Genomic DNA, 21024 nt, shown 5'->3' on the forward strand with positions numbered 1-21024 from the left:
ACCACAGTTCCAAGTAGGCTTCACTGTCTTTGCACAGTCTCAGTTGACCCTGAGGGTGCAGATAAATCTCCAAATGGTCTCAACGATCCTCTAAAAGGATGCAAATGACCAGCTGTTTGCATAAATCAAGACATTTTGCTTCTCATCCACGAGGCTTCTTCAATTCTGACTGAATGGTAGAGGATGGAAAGATTTATATTCCTTGCAGACTGTTGGTCCTTTGCATTGTTTTATTATTTTTTGCACTGGGAGGTTTACCTCTGTCCTCAGGGTCACCTGAGTAGCGTTCCTGGTTCCTGTAGTCAGCAATTTTCCCCCTGGAAATCTGTTCATACTCCCAGACCATCCACAGGGTGTTCTTGAAAGAAAAAAGAAAAAACAAGAAAATCCAGTTGCCGCCTGAAAAAAAGCCCCTTGGGAGAACCAGGACCTGGATGATGATGGAGAATCTCTACAGACCTTTAGCTATGCAATTTGGGATGAAGACCCTTGGAATGGGGTGGGAGGAGGAACGGATTTCCAGAGGGCGGAAAAGTGCAGGTTACAGGAACCATTTGCCCCACTCAGGTGACTCTGAGGACACAGGTAAAACCTCCCAAGTGCTTCAAGGACCTTCCAAAAGGATGCAAAGGACCAGCTGTCTGCAAGGAGTATAAATCCTTCCCTTCTCCACCCTCCAGTCAGAGCCGAAGAAGCTTCTTGGATGAAAAGCGAAAGGTCTTCAAAAGAAAAAAAGACAAGGAAATCCAAGCCCCTTTGGAGCAACCGTGACCTGGAGGAGGGAGAATCTCTATAGACTTTTACCTATGCAATTTGGGATGGAGACCCTTTGAATGGTGTAGGGCAGTGTTTCTCAAACTTGGCGACTTGAAGTCCACAGGACTTAAAGTCGCCAAGTTTGAGAAACACTGGTGTAGGGGTAGGGACGGATTTCCAGAGGGGAAACTGCAGGCTACAGGAACCATTTGCCCCACTCAGGTGACCCTGAGAATACAGAGAAACGTCCAAGTGGCCTCAACGACCCTCCAAAAGGATGCAAATGACCAGCTGTCTGCAAGGAGTGTCAATCCTTCCCTTCCCCACCCTCCAGTCAGAACTGAAGAAGCTTCTTGGGTGAGAAGCGAAACGTCTTCAAAGAAAAACCAGAAAGTCCAGAGGCCTCTTGGGAAAAAAAGCACCTTTGGGACAACCATGACCTGGATGACGGAAAATCTCCATAGATGACTCAAGGACCTCAGATGCTCGTTTGCACCCTCTCCCAGAGTCTTTGAGGCTACTTGGAGGTTTATCTGCATTGATCTGTATTTAAGGTCATCTGAACAGTGCAAATGGGTGTGGAACCTTGGAACGGCTGAAAGGAGTGCACTTACACCCGTTTGCACTGCTCAGGTGACCCCTGAGGGCACAAATAGATCTCCAAGTGGCCTCCGTGACCCTCAGAGAGAGTGCAAATGACCAGATGACTGCAAGGAATATAAATCCTCCCATCCTCCAGTCAGTCAGAGCTGAAGAAGCTTCTGGGATGAGAAGTGAAACGTCTTCAAGGAAAAACAGTTGCCTTTAGAAAAAGCACCTTGGAGATAGAAAGTACACAAAAAGTATATCTTAGTTGAGCTTGTGGTGTGCCATAGACAAGGTACTGATGGTTCGGTGGTGGTGTGGCCCACCAGCAGCCAGCAGAGGAAAGAGCAGAAGGATTATGGGGTTATTAAATGAAGAAGAAGATGATGATGATGGAGAGTCGCAGTTGTAAAAATGAAGGCCACGGTCGTAAGTCGAATGCCGCAATCGTTAAAGCAACTGACGCAGTCATAAAGCGAATCGATGGACTGTTTTTGCTGAGAACTACGAGTCATTGCCAGTTTTCAGCCAAAAATATGTCGTAAAATGAGGACATGTGACTGGAGTAACGTAAATGGGGGTTGATTGTAGAGCTCCCAAGGTTCAGGGGTCAGAAGGGGGGAATATAACTACCCCCAAGGACATCTGTCATAAGTCTTATGTCCTATACAATTTTGTTTAGACAGCAAAAGCTTATTTTCTCTATTTCACGTGGCTTGACACAGAGGATTGTGGCCTGCCAATGGCCAGTGGAGCTGGCAGCACATTCGGACAGTGAGGAGGTTGGGGAGGAAGATGGGCCAGTCCTGGAGACTGGGGAAGGTTCGGATAAGGGCTCTATGTCGGGAGCAGAGAGTGGGCCAGGGCCGTCTGACAGTTATCAGCTGCCTTCAGAGTCAGACATCAATGAGGCAGAAGAGCAGCTGGAGCCTGTTCCCAGTGTGCGCATGAGCAGAGTTGCCAGATGAAGAGAACAGCTAAAGAACAGGGGTTGACTTGGGAGTAAAGCCATAGGTGGACGTTGAATGGCCCCTCCCAGAGGAAATAAAAGAGGAGCAAAAAGGGGCTGGAAGGAGCCAATGTCGCTACGAGACGGACATACGATCTTAATGCTCTGAGATCGCTGCCGAAACTTTTATCGCTGGGTGGTCCAATCGGACCTAAACCGTCCCGCAGAGACACGAACGGGAAGAATACGTCCTGCTGATCTCAGGGACACCGCAAAGTCCCTGATCGACCCAGGAGAAGTTCTTCTAGCTGGTGATAAAAGCACAGCCCCTAGGCTGATGGAAGTTGGGACGGCTCTGAACGGAAGGAAACGGAAAGAGAAAGTGTTTACAGCTGGTGAGGAATTTTTACCCTTTTAAAAGAGACTGCCTACAAAAAACTTAAAATTAATTTAAATCTGAGAACAGAAGAAATAAGCGGAGGAGTTAAGCTTTGAATGGTTTTGGTCAGTGTGTTATCTTGCTCTTAAATGCTATTTTTATGGATGGAATTTATGCAAGCCTTTTAAAACGAATGGATTAAGTTTTCTTCTATCTTTTTTTTTATTATTATTTTTGCAACCTATGGACTAAAATTCTCCTTCCTCATTACTACGTGTGTTTTCCTCTTTTTCTCCTCTATTTTACTCAAGAATTTGATTTTTATTTTTTTAACTTGGAATATTAAAAAAAAAATTGCCAAGCCAGACTGTCCAGTGAGGAAAGGAAACAAAGAGAATTCTAACCACAGAGGGAAAGTCAGTGCTGCTGCTCGGAGGCTGGAGGCTTGTGTATTGGGAACAAAGCACTTCCACTTTCCTCACTGAACCAGTCTGGCTTGGCAATTCAAAGTCTCACAGTTTGTTTATAGAGAGTGATAAGAACCAAAGCACAAATTGTTTACACAGGTGCCTTTTGAACTATATCTCTAACCAGAGAAAGTGAAAAGAAGATTTTACTTTGAATTTATGTTTAACCGTGTAAAAATCCTTCAAGCCAGAACAGCAGTATTTGTCATCTGGAAATTATGGCACAACTTCAACAGCAGAAAGAAGCTTTAAGTTTGCGAAAGATAGTGTTTGAAATTCAGAAATTATCAAACACATTTGAGAGGACGGAGAAGAAGTTGGAAAATCTAGAGCGTCTAACAGTAAAATATGATGAAGAAATTGGAGATGTTTATCAAGTGGAAAAAGTGGAGGTTAGAGTCCTAAAAACCGAAGAGAAAAATGACCACAAAGAAATGAAATCCGCTGATATCTATGGTGATTGGTTTGTGTATGGAAATGGAAAGAGTGGAATACAGAAAGGGGAATTAAATGGAGGGGAACTCTACCCCAGATGGCAAGATACAGAAGAAGAAAAAACAAAATCATTTATGGATTTAAAGAGAAATTTTATTACCAACATCACTGATAACACAACTGACAACTAAAGATAAGCTGATCAAGGAAAAAGAAGAAGGGCATCGAAACTACATGAGAGATTTTATAAGCAAGGAGTTGCTAAGAGGAATCCATGCAAATTTGATTAAGGAGATGATTAGAGGAGTGATACCACAAATGGCAGAAGACATGAGACTGTTTTGCTACTGGAAAGATACAGGTTGATAGATGAAAGTGTATAATCTAAAACTAGTGAAATTTAGTGACAATAGGTATGGTTAAATAAACAACCGATAATGATAATAATGTATACATATGTATTGGTATGACAAGTAGTAATATGAATATTGAATGGTACCTATGAAAGGAAGATTAGAAATTATTTGATTATATATAAAGGTTAATAAAAAAGAACTAAGTTGAATTTAGCTAAGTTTTGATTATTAGGGGGGGAAATGTTTTGATAATGGATAGAGTTAAATGAAGGAGGGATAATGATAACAATGTATATGTATGCATTGGGTACAACATAAGGAAATTGGATGTAAATTGTGAACAGTGATTTGGAAAGGAGGATTAGATATTTTTGTTACTAAATATTATTGATGTTTAGCCAGAATAGGCCGTAAGGATTCAGTGTTATTGGAGGATATTAGAAATAACAAATGAAATGCCAGTATGCGGTCAGGTTTTAAATCTTGGTACATTTTATGATGGACACTTAAACAATTATAGTCAAATGAAAATGGAGGCATGATGATGGTAATATGTATAAAAATATCTGATTTAAAATACTTGAGTTAATACGAATTTTGTGATGACAGTGGAAGAGACGCACGAAAGCTTTTTGTAACCAACTGATACACTTTCTACTGTATGTAAAGAAGGAGGATTCTTTGCGTTGTGTTTGTTTTGAAAATTTAAAACTTTTATTTAAAAAAAAGAGGAGCAAAAGGGGAGTGGAGTTTGCAGGAGACAATTAATTCGCTTCATTGGTTCGTGACTCTCCGAGGCTCCTGGCCAAGTTCTGCAGATCTCGGCCTGGCAGCTCTCCAAGCCAGAGAAGGTCTGTGACCGTAAATCCTCCCTTGAAAGACTTTTCCGGATGTGAAGGAGCAGAATTCACAGGGAATTAATAAAAGGGGTTTTTGTTGGGACCAGGGAAGCCTCGGGCAGCACAGGTTTGCCAAGAAAACCACAGTCTGAACCTTCCCTAGCAGTGTGGGGTAGGGGTTTTTTGCCTCCCCCTCCCCCCATACCTGTAGCTTGCTGGGGAGACCCTGCGTGGCCACTGCCTGAGGACTGGCGTCTCGTTTTCCAGGTCCCGTTTCCCACCATGCTGGCGCTGCTGTGCATGTGGTTTGGCATTTCCCTGCCGCTGGTGTACCTGGGCTACTACTTCGGCTTTCGCAAGCAGCCCTACGACAATCCCGTGAGGACCAATCAGATCCCACGGCAGATCCCGGAGCAGAGGTGGTACATGAACCGGTTCGTTGGGTGAGTCTTACGGGCAAGTTGGGGGCAGGAAGTAGAATAGCTGTCATAAAAAAAGCCAGTTTGGGATAGTGCTGCAGGGGACGGCCTAAGAGCCAGGAGCCTGGGAGTTCTAGCTCCAGTTTAGGCATAAAAACTGGCTGAGTGACTTTGGGCCAATGACCAGGAGAGAGGGAGTTCTAATCCCGCCTTAGGCACGAAAGACAATTGGGTGACTTTGGACCAATGACCAGGAGAGAGGGAGTTCTAGTCCCGCCTTAGGCACAAAAGACAATTGGGTGACTTTGGACCAATGACCAGGAGAGAGGGAGTTCTAGTCCCGCCTTAGGCACAAGAACCAGTCGGCTGACTTTCAGCCAATCACCAGCGGAGTATGATTTCTAATTTTTTCTTTAGGAATAAAAGCTCTGGCTGGGTGATTGGGCCAATTAGTAGGAGATTGGGAGTTCTAGTCCTGCTGTAGGCATGAAAGCTGGACGGGCCGATCACTCTCCCTCTCGGCCCAGCCCACCTCACAGGGTTGTCGTTGTGGGGAAAACAGGAGGAGCAAAGCACATGAGAGATGCTTGCCGCCTGGAGCTATACATGAAAAGGCGGAATAAAAAAATCTAACAATTACAATAACAACAATGAGTAGAAAGGGTTGCTTTCCTATCCTGACTCTACCTAGCTGGGTGCTGAGTTCAAGAAAGCCTCCTGCCTTTTAAATAATAGGATAATAAATTAGCAGTTGACGCAGTTGAGGGATCCCTTCCAACAAGGTCTCCTGCCTCCATAATGACTCTCTCGCCTTCCTTCCTTCCTTCCTTCCTTCCCAGGATCCTCATGGCTGGAATTCTGCCTTTTGGAGCCATGTTCATCGAGCTTTTCTTCATTTTCAGCGTAAGTCCTGTGGCCCCCCCCCCACCCCCCCTCCCCCCCGGTCGTCCCCCAGCGGCTTTGAGCCTCTTAACGCAAAATATTCATTGCCCAGACCCACAATTCACAACTCAGTTGTGGTGCTTCCTGTAACCCCATTCAGACCATTTGTCTGTAGTGGTGTAGGGTTTCCTGTCTAGGCAGAGGGTTGGACTAGAAGACTTCCAACTCTGTTATTCAAATTCTATTCTATTCTATTCTATTCTATTCTCTGTTCTATTCTGTTTTCTGTTCTATTCTGTTCTCTGTTCTATTCTAATTCTCTTCTAATTCTATTCTATTTTAATTCTATATTCTAATTTTATTCTATTCTAATTCTATTCTATTCTTATTCTATTCTCTATTCTATTCACTATTCTATTCTACTCTGTTCTATTCTAATTCTATTCTTATTCTATTCTATTCCATTTTCTCTTCTCTTCTAATTCTATTCTAATACTATTCTATTCTTATTCTATTCTATTCTTTATTCTACTCTAGTCTATTCTCTATTCTATTCTACTTTGTTCTGTTCTATTCTAATTCTATTCTATTCTCTATTCTATTCTCTATTCTATTCTCTATTCTATTCTACTCTGTTCTATTCTAATTCTATTCTATTCTCTGTTCTATTCTAATTCTATTCTTATTCTATTCATTTTCTCTTCTCTTCTAATTCTATTCTATTCTCTATTCTATTCTCTATTCCTCTATTCTATTCTCTATTCTATTCTACTCTGTTCTGTTCTATTCTATTCCAATTCTATTCTTATTCTATTCTATTCCATTTTCTCTTCTCTTCTAATTCTCTTCTATTCTAATACTATTCTATTCTTATTCTATTCTAGTCTCTATTCTATTCTGGTCTATTCTCTATTCTATTCTACTTTGTTCTGTTCTGTTCTATTGTATTCTAATCCTATTCTTTGAACGGCCACTAAACGAACGGCTCTAAGTTGAGAACTCCTTGTATTAATAGAATTAGCTGAGATAGGAACCAACATGCAATGGGGACAATTTAATCCTCTAAGTGCCTCCAGCATGGAGCTGCCCCATCAGGACCCCAGATCAACCAGTGGAGACAGGATTTAAGGTCCTTCCTGGAGGCCAAGGTGGTGGGTACGGATCTCGCCTTGAGGGGCATGCTGTGTTCCAAGGTCTCAGAAGTTGCCACCGAGAATAGGGAGTCAACATCCTATTCTCCAAAGCCCCTGAAGGCAGGACAAGAAGAAACAATGGATGGAAACTCACCAAGGAGAGAAGCAACCTGGAACTATGGAGAAACTTCCTCACAGTGAGGACAATTAATCCGTGGAACTGCTTGCCACCAGAGGTTGTGGGTGCTCCATCCCACTGGACAATCGTCTGAACTGGTACACGATCATCTGCTCAAACGGGGTTGGACTAGAAGACCTCCGAGGTCCCTTCCCACTCTATTATTCTAGTCTATGTTCTATGATTAGGGGACTGGAGACTAAAACATAAAAAAAGAATGGTTGCAGGAATTGGGTGTGTCTACTCTAATGGCCAAGGGTGACATGATAGGAAGAGTTCCAGTATTTGAGGGGCTGCCCCAAAGAAGAGGGGGTCAACCTATTCTCCAAAGCACCCGAAGGCAGGACCAGAAATAATGATTGGAAACTAATCAAGGAGAGAAGCAACCTCGAACTAAGGAGAAATTTCCTAACACTGAGAACAATTAACAAGTGAAACAGTTAATTGCCTCCAGAGATTGTTGATGCTCCATGTTGTGGCCTGCCAGTGGCCAGAGGAGCTGGCAGCCGATTCGGACAGTGAGGAGGTTGGGGAGAAAGAATGGGCCAGTCCTGGAGTCTGGGGAAGGCTTGGACGAGGGCTCTGCGTCGGAGGCAGAGAGGGGGGGGAGAGGGCCATCTGGGAGTTATGTGCTGCCTCCGGAGCCTCCAGAGTCGGACATCAACGAGGCAGAGGAACAGGCTCCACCTATTCCCAGTGCGCACATGCGCAGAGCTGCCAGAAGGCAAGAACAGTTAAGATAGAAGGGACGACTCGGGAGTAAGGCTTGGAGGTGATTGGCCCCTCCCTTAGGGCATAAAGGAGGAGCAAAGACACTTGAGCCTTTGCAGGAAGCAACTTGGTTCATGCTGGTCAGTTTACCTTCTGAAGCTCCGTTTTGACTCTGTGCTCCATGTGGCCTTGCAAAGCTAACTGCCAGTTAGGTCTTTGGCAGGGTTTCAAGGGAGATAAAGTTGGGTGCTTATCAGCCTTATCCCGAAAGACTTTGGCAGACTTGTGTAGGACTCTTTACAACTATTTGTGACTCCGTACGGGCTGTGAAGGAACATGATTCACAGCCTTTGAAATAAAAAGAGGGTTTTTGGACTTAATTGTGTGCGTTTTACTGTATCAGGAAGCATCAGTCAGAACACTCCAACAGTGGAGGTTTTCAAGAAAAGATGGAACAGCCATTTGTCTGCTGGGATGGTATAGGCCAGAGGTCTTCAAACTTGGCAACTTTAAGACTTGTGGACTTCAACTCCCAGAATTCTCCAGACAGCTGGGAGTTGAAGTCCACAAGTCTTAAAGTGGCCGAGTTTGAAGGCCTCTGATCTAAGTGGAGAGATTGCAGAGGAAGGGATTACAAGAGAGTAAATTATACTGGCTGGGGAATTCTGGGAGTTGAAGTCCACAAGTCTTAAAAGTTGCCAAGTTTGAAGGCCTCTGGTATAGGCTCTCCTGCTTGAGCAGAGGGTTGGACTAGAAGACCTCCAAGCCCCCTTCCTACTCTCTTATTCTGTTCCAGCGGACAGGGGCCACAGCCGAAAAGACCCTTCCAGAATCCCTTGGCCCGCTGGAACCTCAGCAGGCTCCTTCCACTAGAGTGGGGCAAGACAGTCCCATTGCGGGGTGGGGGAGAAGGTTCCTCAGGTAGCCCAGTTCCATGCCACAAAGGGCTTTCACGGTGACAACCCAGACTTTGAATGTCTGTTCCTCTTCCTTCGGTTTTTCAGGCCATCTGGGAGAATCAATTCTACTACCTCTTCGGCTTCTTGTTCCTGGTATTTATCATCCTGGTGGTCTCCTGTTCCCAGATCAGCATCGTCATGGTCTACTTCCAGCTCTGCGCTGAGGTAAGGGGGAGAAGGCCAGGGGTGGGTGGGTGGGTGGTTTCTGGGGGAACCCAGCTCTATGACCCACCCAGACTCTGGGGCCTCTGGGGTGTATAGGGATGGTTCTCGGTCTTGCAGAGGCGTGTGTGTGTGTGTGTAAAGCTTCGTTTTAATGTAGGCCGATTAGTGCACATTTGACAGTAAAGTTATTCTCTTAAGTCTGTCCATTGATTGGGATGCAAAGGAGGAAGTCGGGGAGAGGAGGACGGTGGGGTCCTTAGTGCTCTCTGAGCTTGGTGGTTTTCTTGCAGACGTTTCATGGCCCAACTAGGGAACATCATCAGTACTAGAAGGGATGGGGGTGAAGAAGAGGAAGATGGGGAGGAGGAGGAGGAAGAAGAAATGGAGGAGGAGGAGAACTGTGGGGTCCTTGGTGCTCTCTGAGCTTGGTGGTTTTCTTGCAGACGTTTCATGGCCCAACTAGGGAACATCATCAGTACTAGAAGGGATGGGGGTGAAGAAGAGGAAGATGGGGAGGAGGAGGAGGAAGAAGAAATGGAGGAGGAGGAGAACTGTGGGGTCCTTGGTGCTCTCTGAGCTTGGTGGTTTTCTTGCAGACGTTTCATGGCCCAACTAGGGAACATCATCAGTACTAGAAGGGATGGGGGTGAAGAAGAGGAAGATGGGGAGGAGGAGGAGGAAGAAGAAATGGAGGAGGAGGAGAACTGTGGGGTCCTTGGTGCTCTCTGAGCTTGGTGGTTTTCTTGCAGACGTTTCATGGCCCAACTAGGGAACATCATCAGTACTAGAAGGGATGGGGGTGAAGAAGAGGAAGATGGGGAGGAGGAGGAGGAAGAAGAAATGGAGGAGGAGGAGAACTGTGGGGTCCTTGGTGCTCTCTGAGCTTGATGGTTTCCTTGCAGACGTTTCATGGCCCAACTAGGGAACGTCATCAGTGCTAGAAGGGAGAGGGGGTTTGCAGGGAGGAGGAGGAAGATGAGGACTGTGGGGTCCTTGGTGCTCTGTGAGCTGGGTGGTTTTCTTGCAGACGGTTCATGACCTGACTAGGGAACATCATCAGTGCCAGAAGGGAGTGGGTGTGTGGAGAGGAGGAGGAGGAGAAGCTGGAGGCGCTGGCAAAGGCCATGGCCTATGAGGTCCTTGGTGCATAATGCGAATCTGTCTTTAGCGATTGTGCTTAGACTTATCTAGCGCTTCACGGTGCTTTCCAGCCCTCTCTGAGCGGTTTCCAGAGTCAGCCTTTTGCCCCCAACAATCTGGGTCCTCGTTTTGCCCACCTCGGAAGGACAGGAGGACGAGTCAACCAGGAGCCGGTCAGGATCGAACTCCTGGCAGTGGGCAGGATTAGCCTGCAGTGCTGCACTCTAACCACTGTACCACCACGGCTGGTGACTTTGGTTCTCCGAAGGTCCCAAAGGAGATCACGTGACCCCGGGAAGCTGCAACTGTCATAAGTACATGCCAGTTGCCAAATGCCCGAATTGGGATCACGTAACTCATGGGGACGCCGCAGTGGTCGTATCCGTGAGGACCGGTGGCCAGCCCCTTTTTTTCCAATAACCTTCGCAACTTCGAATGGCCATTAAGCGAGTGGTTATAAAGTGGAGGAGTGCCTGTAATCGAAAAGTGGCTCTGCTCCTTTTGGCAGGATTATCGGTGGTGGTGGAGAACCTTCCTGGTGTCCGGAGGATCCGCCTTCTACGTCCTCATCTACGCCGTCTTCTACTTCATGAATAAGGTACTCTGGGCTTCTGCCTCCTCACCTCTGACCTCCTGTGGTTTTACCCTCTTTCCCCCCCCCCAAATAAGGCAGGGTCTTATTTTCTTTTGACCCCTGAAATAAACCGCTTGGCCTTATTTTCGGGGAGGCCTTATTATTTTTGAGGCGCAGGAGGCGGCGGGCGTGGTCACCTCAGGGCTGCTGCTGGGTTGCAATGTTTTCGGGGAGGGCGCATGCGCTCAAGAGCCCGATTGGGCTTATTATCCGGGGAGGGCTTATTTTCGGGGAAACAGGGTAAATAGATAAATAGATAAATAAATAGATAAATACCGTGTTTTCCCAAAAATACGACATGTCCTCATAATACAGCCATGCCACATTTTTCCAGTGGGCAAAAATATAACACCCCCACCCCCGCATATAAGCCCCCTGGACAACCCCCCACCTCTGGCCAGGCAGAGTGCCGCTCACCAACCTAGTGGTATCCCGAAGGTGCCAAGCCACAGGAACCAGGGGGGGAGGGGAGGCAAAGGTGATCGCGTTGCTTGGCGCCTTCAGAATACCTAGGTTGGTGAGCGGCGCTGTGCCCAGCTGAAGAGGGGGGTTGCCGGGCGGCTGCTCGTGAGCATGGTCCCTTCATGGCTGCTGCGACAGCGCAACACAGCCATTCGCCCAAGAGAGCAGCCGCCCGGCAACCCCAAAACAATAAACCCTCCCCCCTATAATAAAGCCCAAGCCATATTTTGTAGGTAAAAAGAAAATAGGACCCTGTCGTATTTTCGGGGAAACACAGTAGAGAGAGATAGGGAGGGAGGGATGGAGAGAGAGAGAGAGATAAATAGATAGATAGAAATAGATAAATAGGTAGGTGGATAGATAGAAAGAAAGAAAGTGTTTCCCTGTAAATGAGACACGGTCTTATTTTCTTTTGAACACCGAAATAAGTGCTTGGCCTTATTTTCGAGGAGGCCTTGTTATTTTTGAGGTGCGGGAGGAGGCAGGTGTGGTCACCTCATGGCTGCTGCAGCGTTGCTATATTTTCAGGGGGTGTGTGTGTTATTTTATAGTACATGCACTCAAAAGCCCGATTGGCCTTATTATCCGGGGAGGGCTTATTTTCAGGGAAACAGGGTAGGTTATGTTTTATATTACATTATGTCATGTTGTTTTATGTTGTCACATGACTGCGGTGTGTGTGTGTGTGTGTGTGTGTGTGTTGGCACTTTGAATCTGGCTCATAGGTTCCTCTTTTGTGGTGGGTCTGTTGTAACTCTGAACTTTAGGACTGGTCATAAATGGAGGATTACCCATAGAAGCCAAGGAGGTTGTGGTGTGATGGCAAAAATACCAATAGGTGGCCACATTCTTCAAGGTGGATAATATTTCTGGGTTGCTGAGGGCATCAGAATATCAGAGTTAGAAGGGACCTCGGAGGTCTTCTAGTCCAACCCCCGGCTCAAGCAGGAGACCCTATACCCATGATGGAGAACCTATGGCACGGTGCCAGAGGTGACACGCAGAGCCCTCTCTGTGGGCATGTGCGCCGTCGACAGCTGGTCTTTTGTTTTCCGGCATGCACATGCGCATTGGTTGCTGGAGCGTTAGAAAACGGCCTGAAAACAGCCCAAAACAGGCCATTTCTGGGATCGTTTTCCGGCTGTTCTTCCATGCTCTGGTGGAAAAACAAAAAATGGCCCAAAACCAGCCAAAAAACAGGCAGGCGCACACCGGCCAGCTGGTCTTCCAGTGCTCTGGTGCGTGTGAAGACTAGCTGGCTGGCACACATGCATGTGCCGGGAACCCAAAGAGCAGCTGGCCAGTGCACACATGCTGGTCTTTGGGTTTCTGGCACTCTGGCACATGCGCATGTATGCGCGTCCCAGTTTGGGCACTCAGTGCCAAAAAGATTCACCATCATTGCCCTACCCCACTTTAGACAAGTGGCTGTCCAGTTTCTCCTTAAAAACTTCCAGTGATGGAGCAGCCACAGCTTCTGGTGGCAAGCAGTTCCACTGGTTGATTGCTCTCACTGTCAGGAAATTTCTCCTAATTTCTAGGTTGCTTCTCTCCTTGATTAGTTTCCATCTGTTGCTTCTTGTCCTGCCCTCAGGCGCTTTGGAGAATACATTGAAACCCCCCCCTCCTTCTTTGTGGCAGCCCCTCAAATAGTGGAAGACATTATCATGTCTCCCACTAGTCCTTCTTTTCATTAAACTAGACATACCCAATTCATGTAACTTAGAATATAGCTGGAAGGGACCTTGGAGGTCGTCTAGTCCAGCCCCCTGCTCAAGCAGGCGACCCTACCCCACTTCAGACAAGTGGCTGTCCAGTCTCTCCTTAAAAACCTCCAGTGATGGAGCAGCCACAACTTCTAGTGGCAAGCAGTTCCACTGGTTGATTGCTCTGTTTCTTCTTAATTCCAGGTTGCTTCTCTCCTTGATTCCTTTCCTCCCATTGTTACTTTTTCTTGATTTCTGGAGCTTTGGAGAATAGCTTGACACCCCCCCCCCTCAAATACTGGAAGACTGCTGTCATGCTCCCCCCTTGTCCTTTGTTGCATCCTTGAAAGGGAGCTAATGGGGATCAGCTCCCCCCACTCCCCTCATTCGTCCTCCTCTAAGCTTCCTTTTCCTTCTCTTCCAGCTGGACATCGTGGAATTCATCCCCTCCTTGCTGTATTTCAGCTACACCGCCCTCATGGTGCTTTCCTTCTGGCTCCTGACGGGGACCATCGGCTTCTATGCAGCCTACATGTTTGTCCGCAAAATTTACGCCGCGGTGAAAATAGACTGAAGATGCCCGGCACACCCGAGGGTGGCACAGATTCACTGCCAGGCTTTGATTTGCTCCTAAGGAAGGAATCTGGGAAACTTTTTTCTGTTTCTCCCAAGGAAGAAAAACAAAATTCCTTCGGGAGCAGAATGCAGGAAATTAAAAAAACAAAAAACAAAAAAAACAAACAGTTCAACTCTTGGAATGTAATTTTTGGCACAATATCCGTGGAATCGGGGATCTCCTGGAGGGGAAGGGTGTATAGATTCTTTACCTTTTAATTCTACACTAAGGGATGAAAAAAAAAAAACCCACGCCAGTCCGTCTCTTACAACGAATATTCCTCCCGTCTGCTTTTCGACCATCACTCGCGATTGCAACGGCCGTTCTAGAGTTCAGGAGGAGAGATTCTCCCATCTCCGTGTTGAAGGTGGCGGGTGCGGCGGTTCCAGGCGGACGCCGAAAACTGGTTTGCTGGCGTTTTCCTGGGATAACCTGGTTTCAGCAACTCTCTATCCGGGGCTACAGACGTGCTATTTCCGAGCGAGATAGAGTGCAATTTTTTTTCCGGAGGGGCTTTCAAACTGTATAATCGTCTCACCTGCCCGTCTCGGGACTCTCTTCATGCCGGAAAAAAAATCGGTGGAAACGGCGACGGCGTCTCACGTTTTAAAAGAGGAGGAACGATAAGGGATGCAGGACTGTTGCTCTTGAACCTGTCAACAGATCGGACGACACAGCTCCGGGGAGATTTTTTGGGGACCTTTCCTCCCCCAAACGTCTGGAAGACGAGACCCTGAGCCAAAAAACCCCCCACGACGAGCAACATTGCCATGTTCATGTGCCAAGGAGTCTCTGGCTCAAGGGGAAACTGGCAGTGGGGGTGGGGGGGAGCGAGGGAAGGACTTGGGCCATCCCTTTGTTTTCTAAAAGAGCCCTCGGTTCTCCAGGTATTCCTAAAACCATGCTCCCCTGCCCTAAACCCCTCTCTCCAGCCAGCCCTTGGCAAGAGCCCCGTTCTTCCCCCCGTCCTTAAAAATGAGAAATTCAGTCCGTTACTTTTTTTTATCGGTCTCTCTGCAGACGCCGTATTTGGAACAGACAACCTGGGGATGGATTCACACCCGCCCCCCGGTCTTATCCTGATGCTGAACGGTGGCCCAAAAAATAATAATAATAATCTGGGAATCTCTAAATTTTGTTTTGAGTGCTGGAGTTTTACAAAACCAATAAATCAAATCCATCACCCCAAATCGAGTTGCTGGAAAAACCACTAAAAGACGCTCGTCAAACTTTTTTTCTGTGTGAACAAGAAGGTGGGTTTACTTTAAAAAAAAACACTGCTGGAAAAAAGAAAAAAAAGCAAGTTGGGGTAAGGTTTGCCCCCCCCTTCCCCCCCCCCCGAGACCTAAAGGGGTTCACACAGTCTTTTCATCTGAGGATTTCTTTTTTTTTCTTTTTTAATGTGAGCATATCTTTAAAAAGGTTTTTTTTAAATGTAATTTCTCACCGATTATGTCTTCTTTCACAGCCCTTCCCTTCCTCTGCCTCCCCCTCCCCAGTTTTTGCCCGGCCTTGATGGATGACCAGTTTGTCACAAGTTCTCCCCGAGGCCCAAGCCAGGGAATTTGGGCAGGCTTTCTTGGTGGTGTCCATCCCCTCGCTGACCATCACCAAGGTCACATCAGCCTGAACCAAGGTTGAGCCGAGGGATTCCGGGTGGGTGGGTGGGTATGAACTTTGGTTTGACTTGAGTGGGTCCTTCTCCCCTTGCCCCCACTGGACCTGCTCCAGCCACGCTGTATTTTTACTGTACTGTTTTGAGCCCAAATGTAAATAAATCCAGCGTTGTCCGGTGTGCCTTTGTAGAGATATTTGTGGACCTTCATCCACGATCCGAATTTGGAGACATGATTCCCTTATTCACCGGTCTCATTACGGAATGCAGAAATGGGGAGACCGTATCCTGGTTTTTGTGAAAAGGGGAGATTTTGCTTAATCGGGGAATGTTAGCGTTTGGGGTATTGATGGATAAATGACATTTGCACCTTGGAGTAGGGTGAAGATGATGCTTTCTACAGAGGTACCAACAGGTGGCTTAATGCAGGGGTCTCCAACCTTAACAACTTTAAGACTTGTGGACTTCAACTCCCAGAATTCCTCAGTCAGCAACCTTGGCCCCTTTAAGACTTTAAGCCAGGTGGCTGAGGAACTCTGGGAGTTGAAGTCCACAAGTCTTAAAGTGGTCAAGGTTGGAGACCCCTCCTCTAAGCAATCCTCCCGTTTGTTTTTAGAACATGAATGCCACTGTATCATATTGAGAAATGCTCCTTTTTGGAAATGCTGAATCCTCCGTAGTATTCGGGAGTACATTCAGGCCACAAAGGGAATTTGGGGATCTTTCGAACGGCCTTCCTTGGCTTCACCCCGTTTCCCAACCTGAGCAACGGAGCCTTAGAGTCCCAGGATTCCGCAGCCAGCACAGGTAAAAACTGCTCAGGGTGAGAAACACTTATCCTGGGGTCTAGAGAGATTCTCCCTCCTCCGTGGTCGTCCCAAAGGGGCCTTTTCAGGAGGCAGCTGGACTGTCTGGGTTTTTTTTTTTCTTTCGAAGTGGTTTCGCTTCTCATCCGAGAAGCTTCTTCAGCTCTGATGTTTCCCACTATGCTGTCAGAGCTGAAGAAGCTTCTTGGATGAGAAGCAAAACATCTTCGAAAGAAAAAAAAATCAAAAGTCCAGTTGCCTCCTGGAAAAAAAAAAGCACCTTTGGGACTATATTAAGCACATAGACCAGGGTTTCTCAACCTTGGCAACTTTTAAGTCCTGTGGATTTCAACTCCCAGCATTCCCTAGCCAACTGGCTGGGGGATTCTGGGAGTTGAAGTCCACAGGACTTAAAGTCGCCAAGGTTGAGAAACACTTAAGACTTATATACCACTTTCCAGTGCTTTCCAGCCCCCTCTACGCGGTTTACAGAGTCAGCCTCTTGCCCCCAACAATCTGGGTCCTCATTTTACCCACCTTGGAAGGATGGAAGGCTGAGTCAATCTTAAGCCAGTCAGAATCAAACTGCTGGCAGTTGGCAGAGTTAACTTGCAATATGGCATTCTAACCACTGGTTCACCATGCCTTCATTTCCTCCCTTCTTCCTCTCCTTCGCAAGCAATAGCCTTTACATTTATGTACCACTTCACAGTGCTTTCCAGCCCTCTGAGTGGTTTAGAGTCGGTCTATTTCCCCCAACATCTGGGTTGTTTTACTGACCTCGGAAGGACAGAAGGCTGAGTCAACCTTGAGCCTGGTGTGATTTGAACTGCCGAATTGCAGGCAGCTGGCAGTCAGCAGAAGCAGCCTGCAGTACTGCGCTCTGACCACTGCGGCTCAGTGGGGCAAACGGAGAGGCTGCCTGGAGTACAAGTGATTTATGCTGGTTTAACAAGGAAATGAATTTTTGATTTTGATCAGGTTTTGATCGAGATTGGGATCTCTAGCCTGCCTTGGGCGATCAGAATGATACTCACGCTCTCTTTCCAAATGGTCCTTGGCTTACGACTGTGGGGTCCCAAAATTCCCACTGCTAAACGAGACATGGGTTAAGTGACTTTTGCTCCATTGCACGACCTTTCTTGCCCCAGAATGACTGCGGTTGCATAAGTGAGGAACACGGTTGTTAAGCGAATCTGGCTTCCCCTTTGACTCAGCTGGTCAGACGGTCACAAAAGGAGAACACCCCTCTCTCTCTCTCTCACACACACACACACACACACGGGTCACTGCTCGTCATAAATATGGACCAGTTGCCAAGAATCTGAATGTTATGTGACCATGGGGAGGCCGCAGTGGTCCTAAGTGTAAAAAAATGGTCTCAAGTCACTTGTTTCAGTGCTGTTGTAACTACAAGCAGCCGCTAAATGAATGTCTGTTTGACTTGCACAAAGGAAGATGAGGATAAGAGACTTTGAGTCTCATAAATGTGCCCATCAATTCTTGGCAAAAAAAAAAAACCCTTACAGGTGGATTCTCGACTTACAACAGTTCATTTAGTGACCATTTGAAGTTACAATGGTACTGAAAGAAGTGACTTATGACCGATTTTCACCCTTGTGACCGCTGTAGCATCTCCAGGGTCATGTGATTTACATTTGGATTTTTTGACAACTGGCTCCTATTTATGACCGTTGCAGCGTCCCCAGCGGGGTCACACGAGCCTTTTGCAACCTGACAAGCAATCAATGGGGAATGTGGCCAGAAAGTCATACAACGGGGCAAAGCTCACTTAACAAATGTTTCACTTAGCAACATATGGGCTCAACTGCGGTCATAAGTCAAGGACTACCTGCATTTGGTTTTCTTCCGCAGTGGTAAACACTTTGATTGCAAATAAAGGGCTGCAATGCCTGTTGTCACCCCTTCCCCTGACAAGAAAGCCACAACCGTGTGTACATCCCATGTGGTTGCATAGCCTATTAGCAACTATCAGCTGCCAAAAGTGTGCGTGTGTGGTGCAACTGAAGCAGGAATTCCATTCCTGACCGGTCGGTTCCCTCTTTGTGCAAAAAACAGCCTGGTGTTTGTTTCCATTAATTCACCCTGGCTTCTGTTCTATTACTTCTTGTTCTTTTTTATTATGTTGTTCTAGTCTATTCTTCTATTCCGTTCTAATTCTATTCCTATTCTATTCTTCCATATTCTATTCTATTCCTATTCTATTCTTCTATTCTATATTCTATTCTATTTTCTATTCTATATTCTATTCCTATTCTATTGTTCTATATTCTGTTCTATTTTCTATTCTTCTATTTTCTCTTCTCCTTTCCATTCCACTATTCTATTCCATTCCATTCTATTTTCTATTCTTCTATTTTCTCCTCTCCTCTCCATTCCATTCTTCAATTCTATTCTGTTCTAATTATGTTCTTTTCTATTCTATTCCACACCACTTTTTCTGTTCTGTTGTTCCGTTCCGTTCCATTCCATTCCACATCTTCTATCCTATCCTAAATTCTATTCAGTGAAGCAGTTTTGCAGAGAATTTAAAAAATCCCTTTCAAAAACCTGGCTTGGGGACTTCAACCCACTTCCCATTGTGCAAACGTCGGACGGTTCTCAACCTGCAACTGTTTGTTTAGTGCCTGAAGTTACAGCTGGTCCTCATTTTTATGACCTGATCTTGATTCTATCCTCTGTTGATGCAGTCTAGGTTGGCTTTTTTGGCAGCTGCTGCACACCGTTGGCTTATATTTAAGTGGTTGTCCACTAGGACTCCAAGATCCCTCCCACAGTTACTCCTGTTGAGCAAGGTACCACCTATTCTATCCCCGTGCATGTGGTTTTTTCTTACCTAAATGTAGAATCTTATCTTACCCCATCCCGGTTGCTGTATTGGTGGACGCTACTTAACGCAGCTAGTAATTCTTGCACGACTCCAGAGTGGGGTGGGGGCGGAATACAGGAGGCGTCATACTTCAAACATTTTAATAAGCAATTTCATTTTAAAAAACAAAGACACCCTTCTTTCATTTTAAAACTTAATTCTGTAAGACAAAAAGAAAAACCAAACTGAACAGTGATGAGCTGTTATGTTTCCTAATGGCACTTCAAAATTCCCCCGCCCCCCCAAAAAAGGGGACTTGGAAAAGTAAAGCCCTACAATACTCCGATAAAAAGAGGTCATTTGCTGTGTTTAAGAGGAAAAAAGTGCTCGGTTGGGTGAGAAGTTCCACGTTGGGCAGGAGGGACAGAGGGTGGGTGGATGCTGATTAAAAACACACACACAATTCCTCTCCACAATAAAGCCAGCTGTGCAAGCCATTATTTCTCAACCTTGTCCACTTGGAGAGGGATGGACTTCAACTCCCAGAATTCTGAAAGTTGAAGTCCACCCCTCTCCAAGTGGGCAAACATCAGAGTGAGCCAAAGGACTGAATTCCCAGTTCCTCTTCAAATCAAGGTGAGAAACACCTGTCCTGGCAGATGCCCTCTCTTGCACACCTATGCAGGACCGATGATACAGGATCATCAAATGGGCAGAAGAATACAGTGGCCAGCTGTTCAAGCTTCAAGCTAAGCTGCTTGTCTCCTGTTTAATATATATATATATTCTTTTTTTTCTTAACCTAAACCACAAACTCTCAGAAAATTTACACGAGGGAATTTCGAGAGCCAACCCAAAATGGAGGCAGAGAATTGGTTTCCCAAATTCGTCTTTTCAAAAAGGGGGCAAAGAAGACACACCTTATTTTTGGAGGAGTGCAAAGCTGACAGAGCAACCTATTTGGGTCTAGGGCAGGGATAGTGAACCTTTGAGATACCGAGGGGCCGAAAGGGAGCGCATGGACGCAAGCGTCCCGGAAGAATAGTGGCCAAGTGGGCATGCGCACCGCAGGAAACGAACTTCCAGTTGCGTGCGCATTCACACCTGCCGGCTTGTCTTCTGGTTATTGGCGCACCAGAAGAGGAACGGGCAACACTTTGTCTGCCAGCTGACACGGCTCCGCGTACCGCTTAGGGCATCCGTGCCACAGGTTCGCCACCCCGGGTTTAGGATAACTCGGTGCAGCCAACTCACTGTGGGTCATGAGTTACACCAGCATTGGAGGGAGGATGCAAAAGGAAGGACAAAATGAAATGTGAACGACAAAAATTAAAACATATTTTAAATCATTTTAAATACTGAAAAATGGTTGAATTGTCCTGCGATGAGTTGTTATCTTCCCACGGTGAATTGGTTGCACTGAGTTGCCCCATTCCCACACATTTGTGGCCTGGCATCTTGGGATGAACTTCCCAAAGTAGGAGATGAGATAAATCATTGGTGGGAAAGCTGGATTCGTTCACACGGAAGGTGCCAAGGGGAGAGGGAGCGCTTGGAATCGGTCCGTGGAACCAGCTGTGAGCTGTGGTTATTTTCCAGGATTCTTTAGCAACCTTAATAAGGGGACAATGGAGTCCGTCATCCAAAATAAATCCATATTCCCCATACTATCAAATGCAGGGAGTCTTCAAACAAAGCAGAATGACTGTGTGTGTGTGTCGAATATAATAAGTCTTAGGAGAACAAATAGCAGAGAGAAAATTGCTCTCTTATTACAGAGTTCACTTAAAACACTTTCCCCTTTGTGGGGGATGTTTTCCGTTTAAGTTACTGATTCCCATAGATCACTGGAAAAGGATTAGGACAGGGGTGTCCAAACTTGGCAACTTTAAGACTTGTGGACTTCAACTCCCAGAATTCCCCAGCCAGCTGGCTGGGGAATTCTGGGAGTTGAAGTCCACAAGTCTTAAAGTTGCCAAGTTTGGACACCCCTGCATTAGGA

General features: G+C 46.3%; 1 protein-coding gene across 1 annotated transcript in view; it reads left to right on the forward strand.

Moving 5' to 3' along the window:
• TM9SF4 (transmembrane 9 superfamily member 4) overlaps window positions 1-15566 on the forward strand; it is a 46761-nt gene extending 31195 nt beyond the window's left edge. The window contains exons 14-18 of the mRNA XM_081948100.1: window positions 5034-5209; window positions 6025-6088; window positions 9094-9213; window positions 10862-10951; window positions 13580-15566. Coding sequence (XP_081804226.1) covers window positions 5034-5209; window positions 6025-6088; window positions 9094-9213; window positions 10862-10951; window positions 13580-13729 — 600 coding nt within the window. The 3' untranslated portion in view covers window positions 13730-15566. The remainder of the gene's footprint in view (window positions 1-5033; window positions 5210-6024; window positions 6089-9093; window positions 9214-10861; window positions 10952-13579) is intronic.
• The last annotated feature ends 5458 nt before the right edge of the window (window positions 15567-21024 follow it).

This window comes from Natrix helvetica (genome assembly GCF_964273705.1).
Source record: "Natrix helvetica genome assembly, chromosome: 3".
NCBI classification, from domain to species: Eukaryota; Metazoa; Chordata; class Lepidosauria; order Squamata; family Natricidae; genus Natrix; species Natrix helvetica.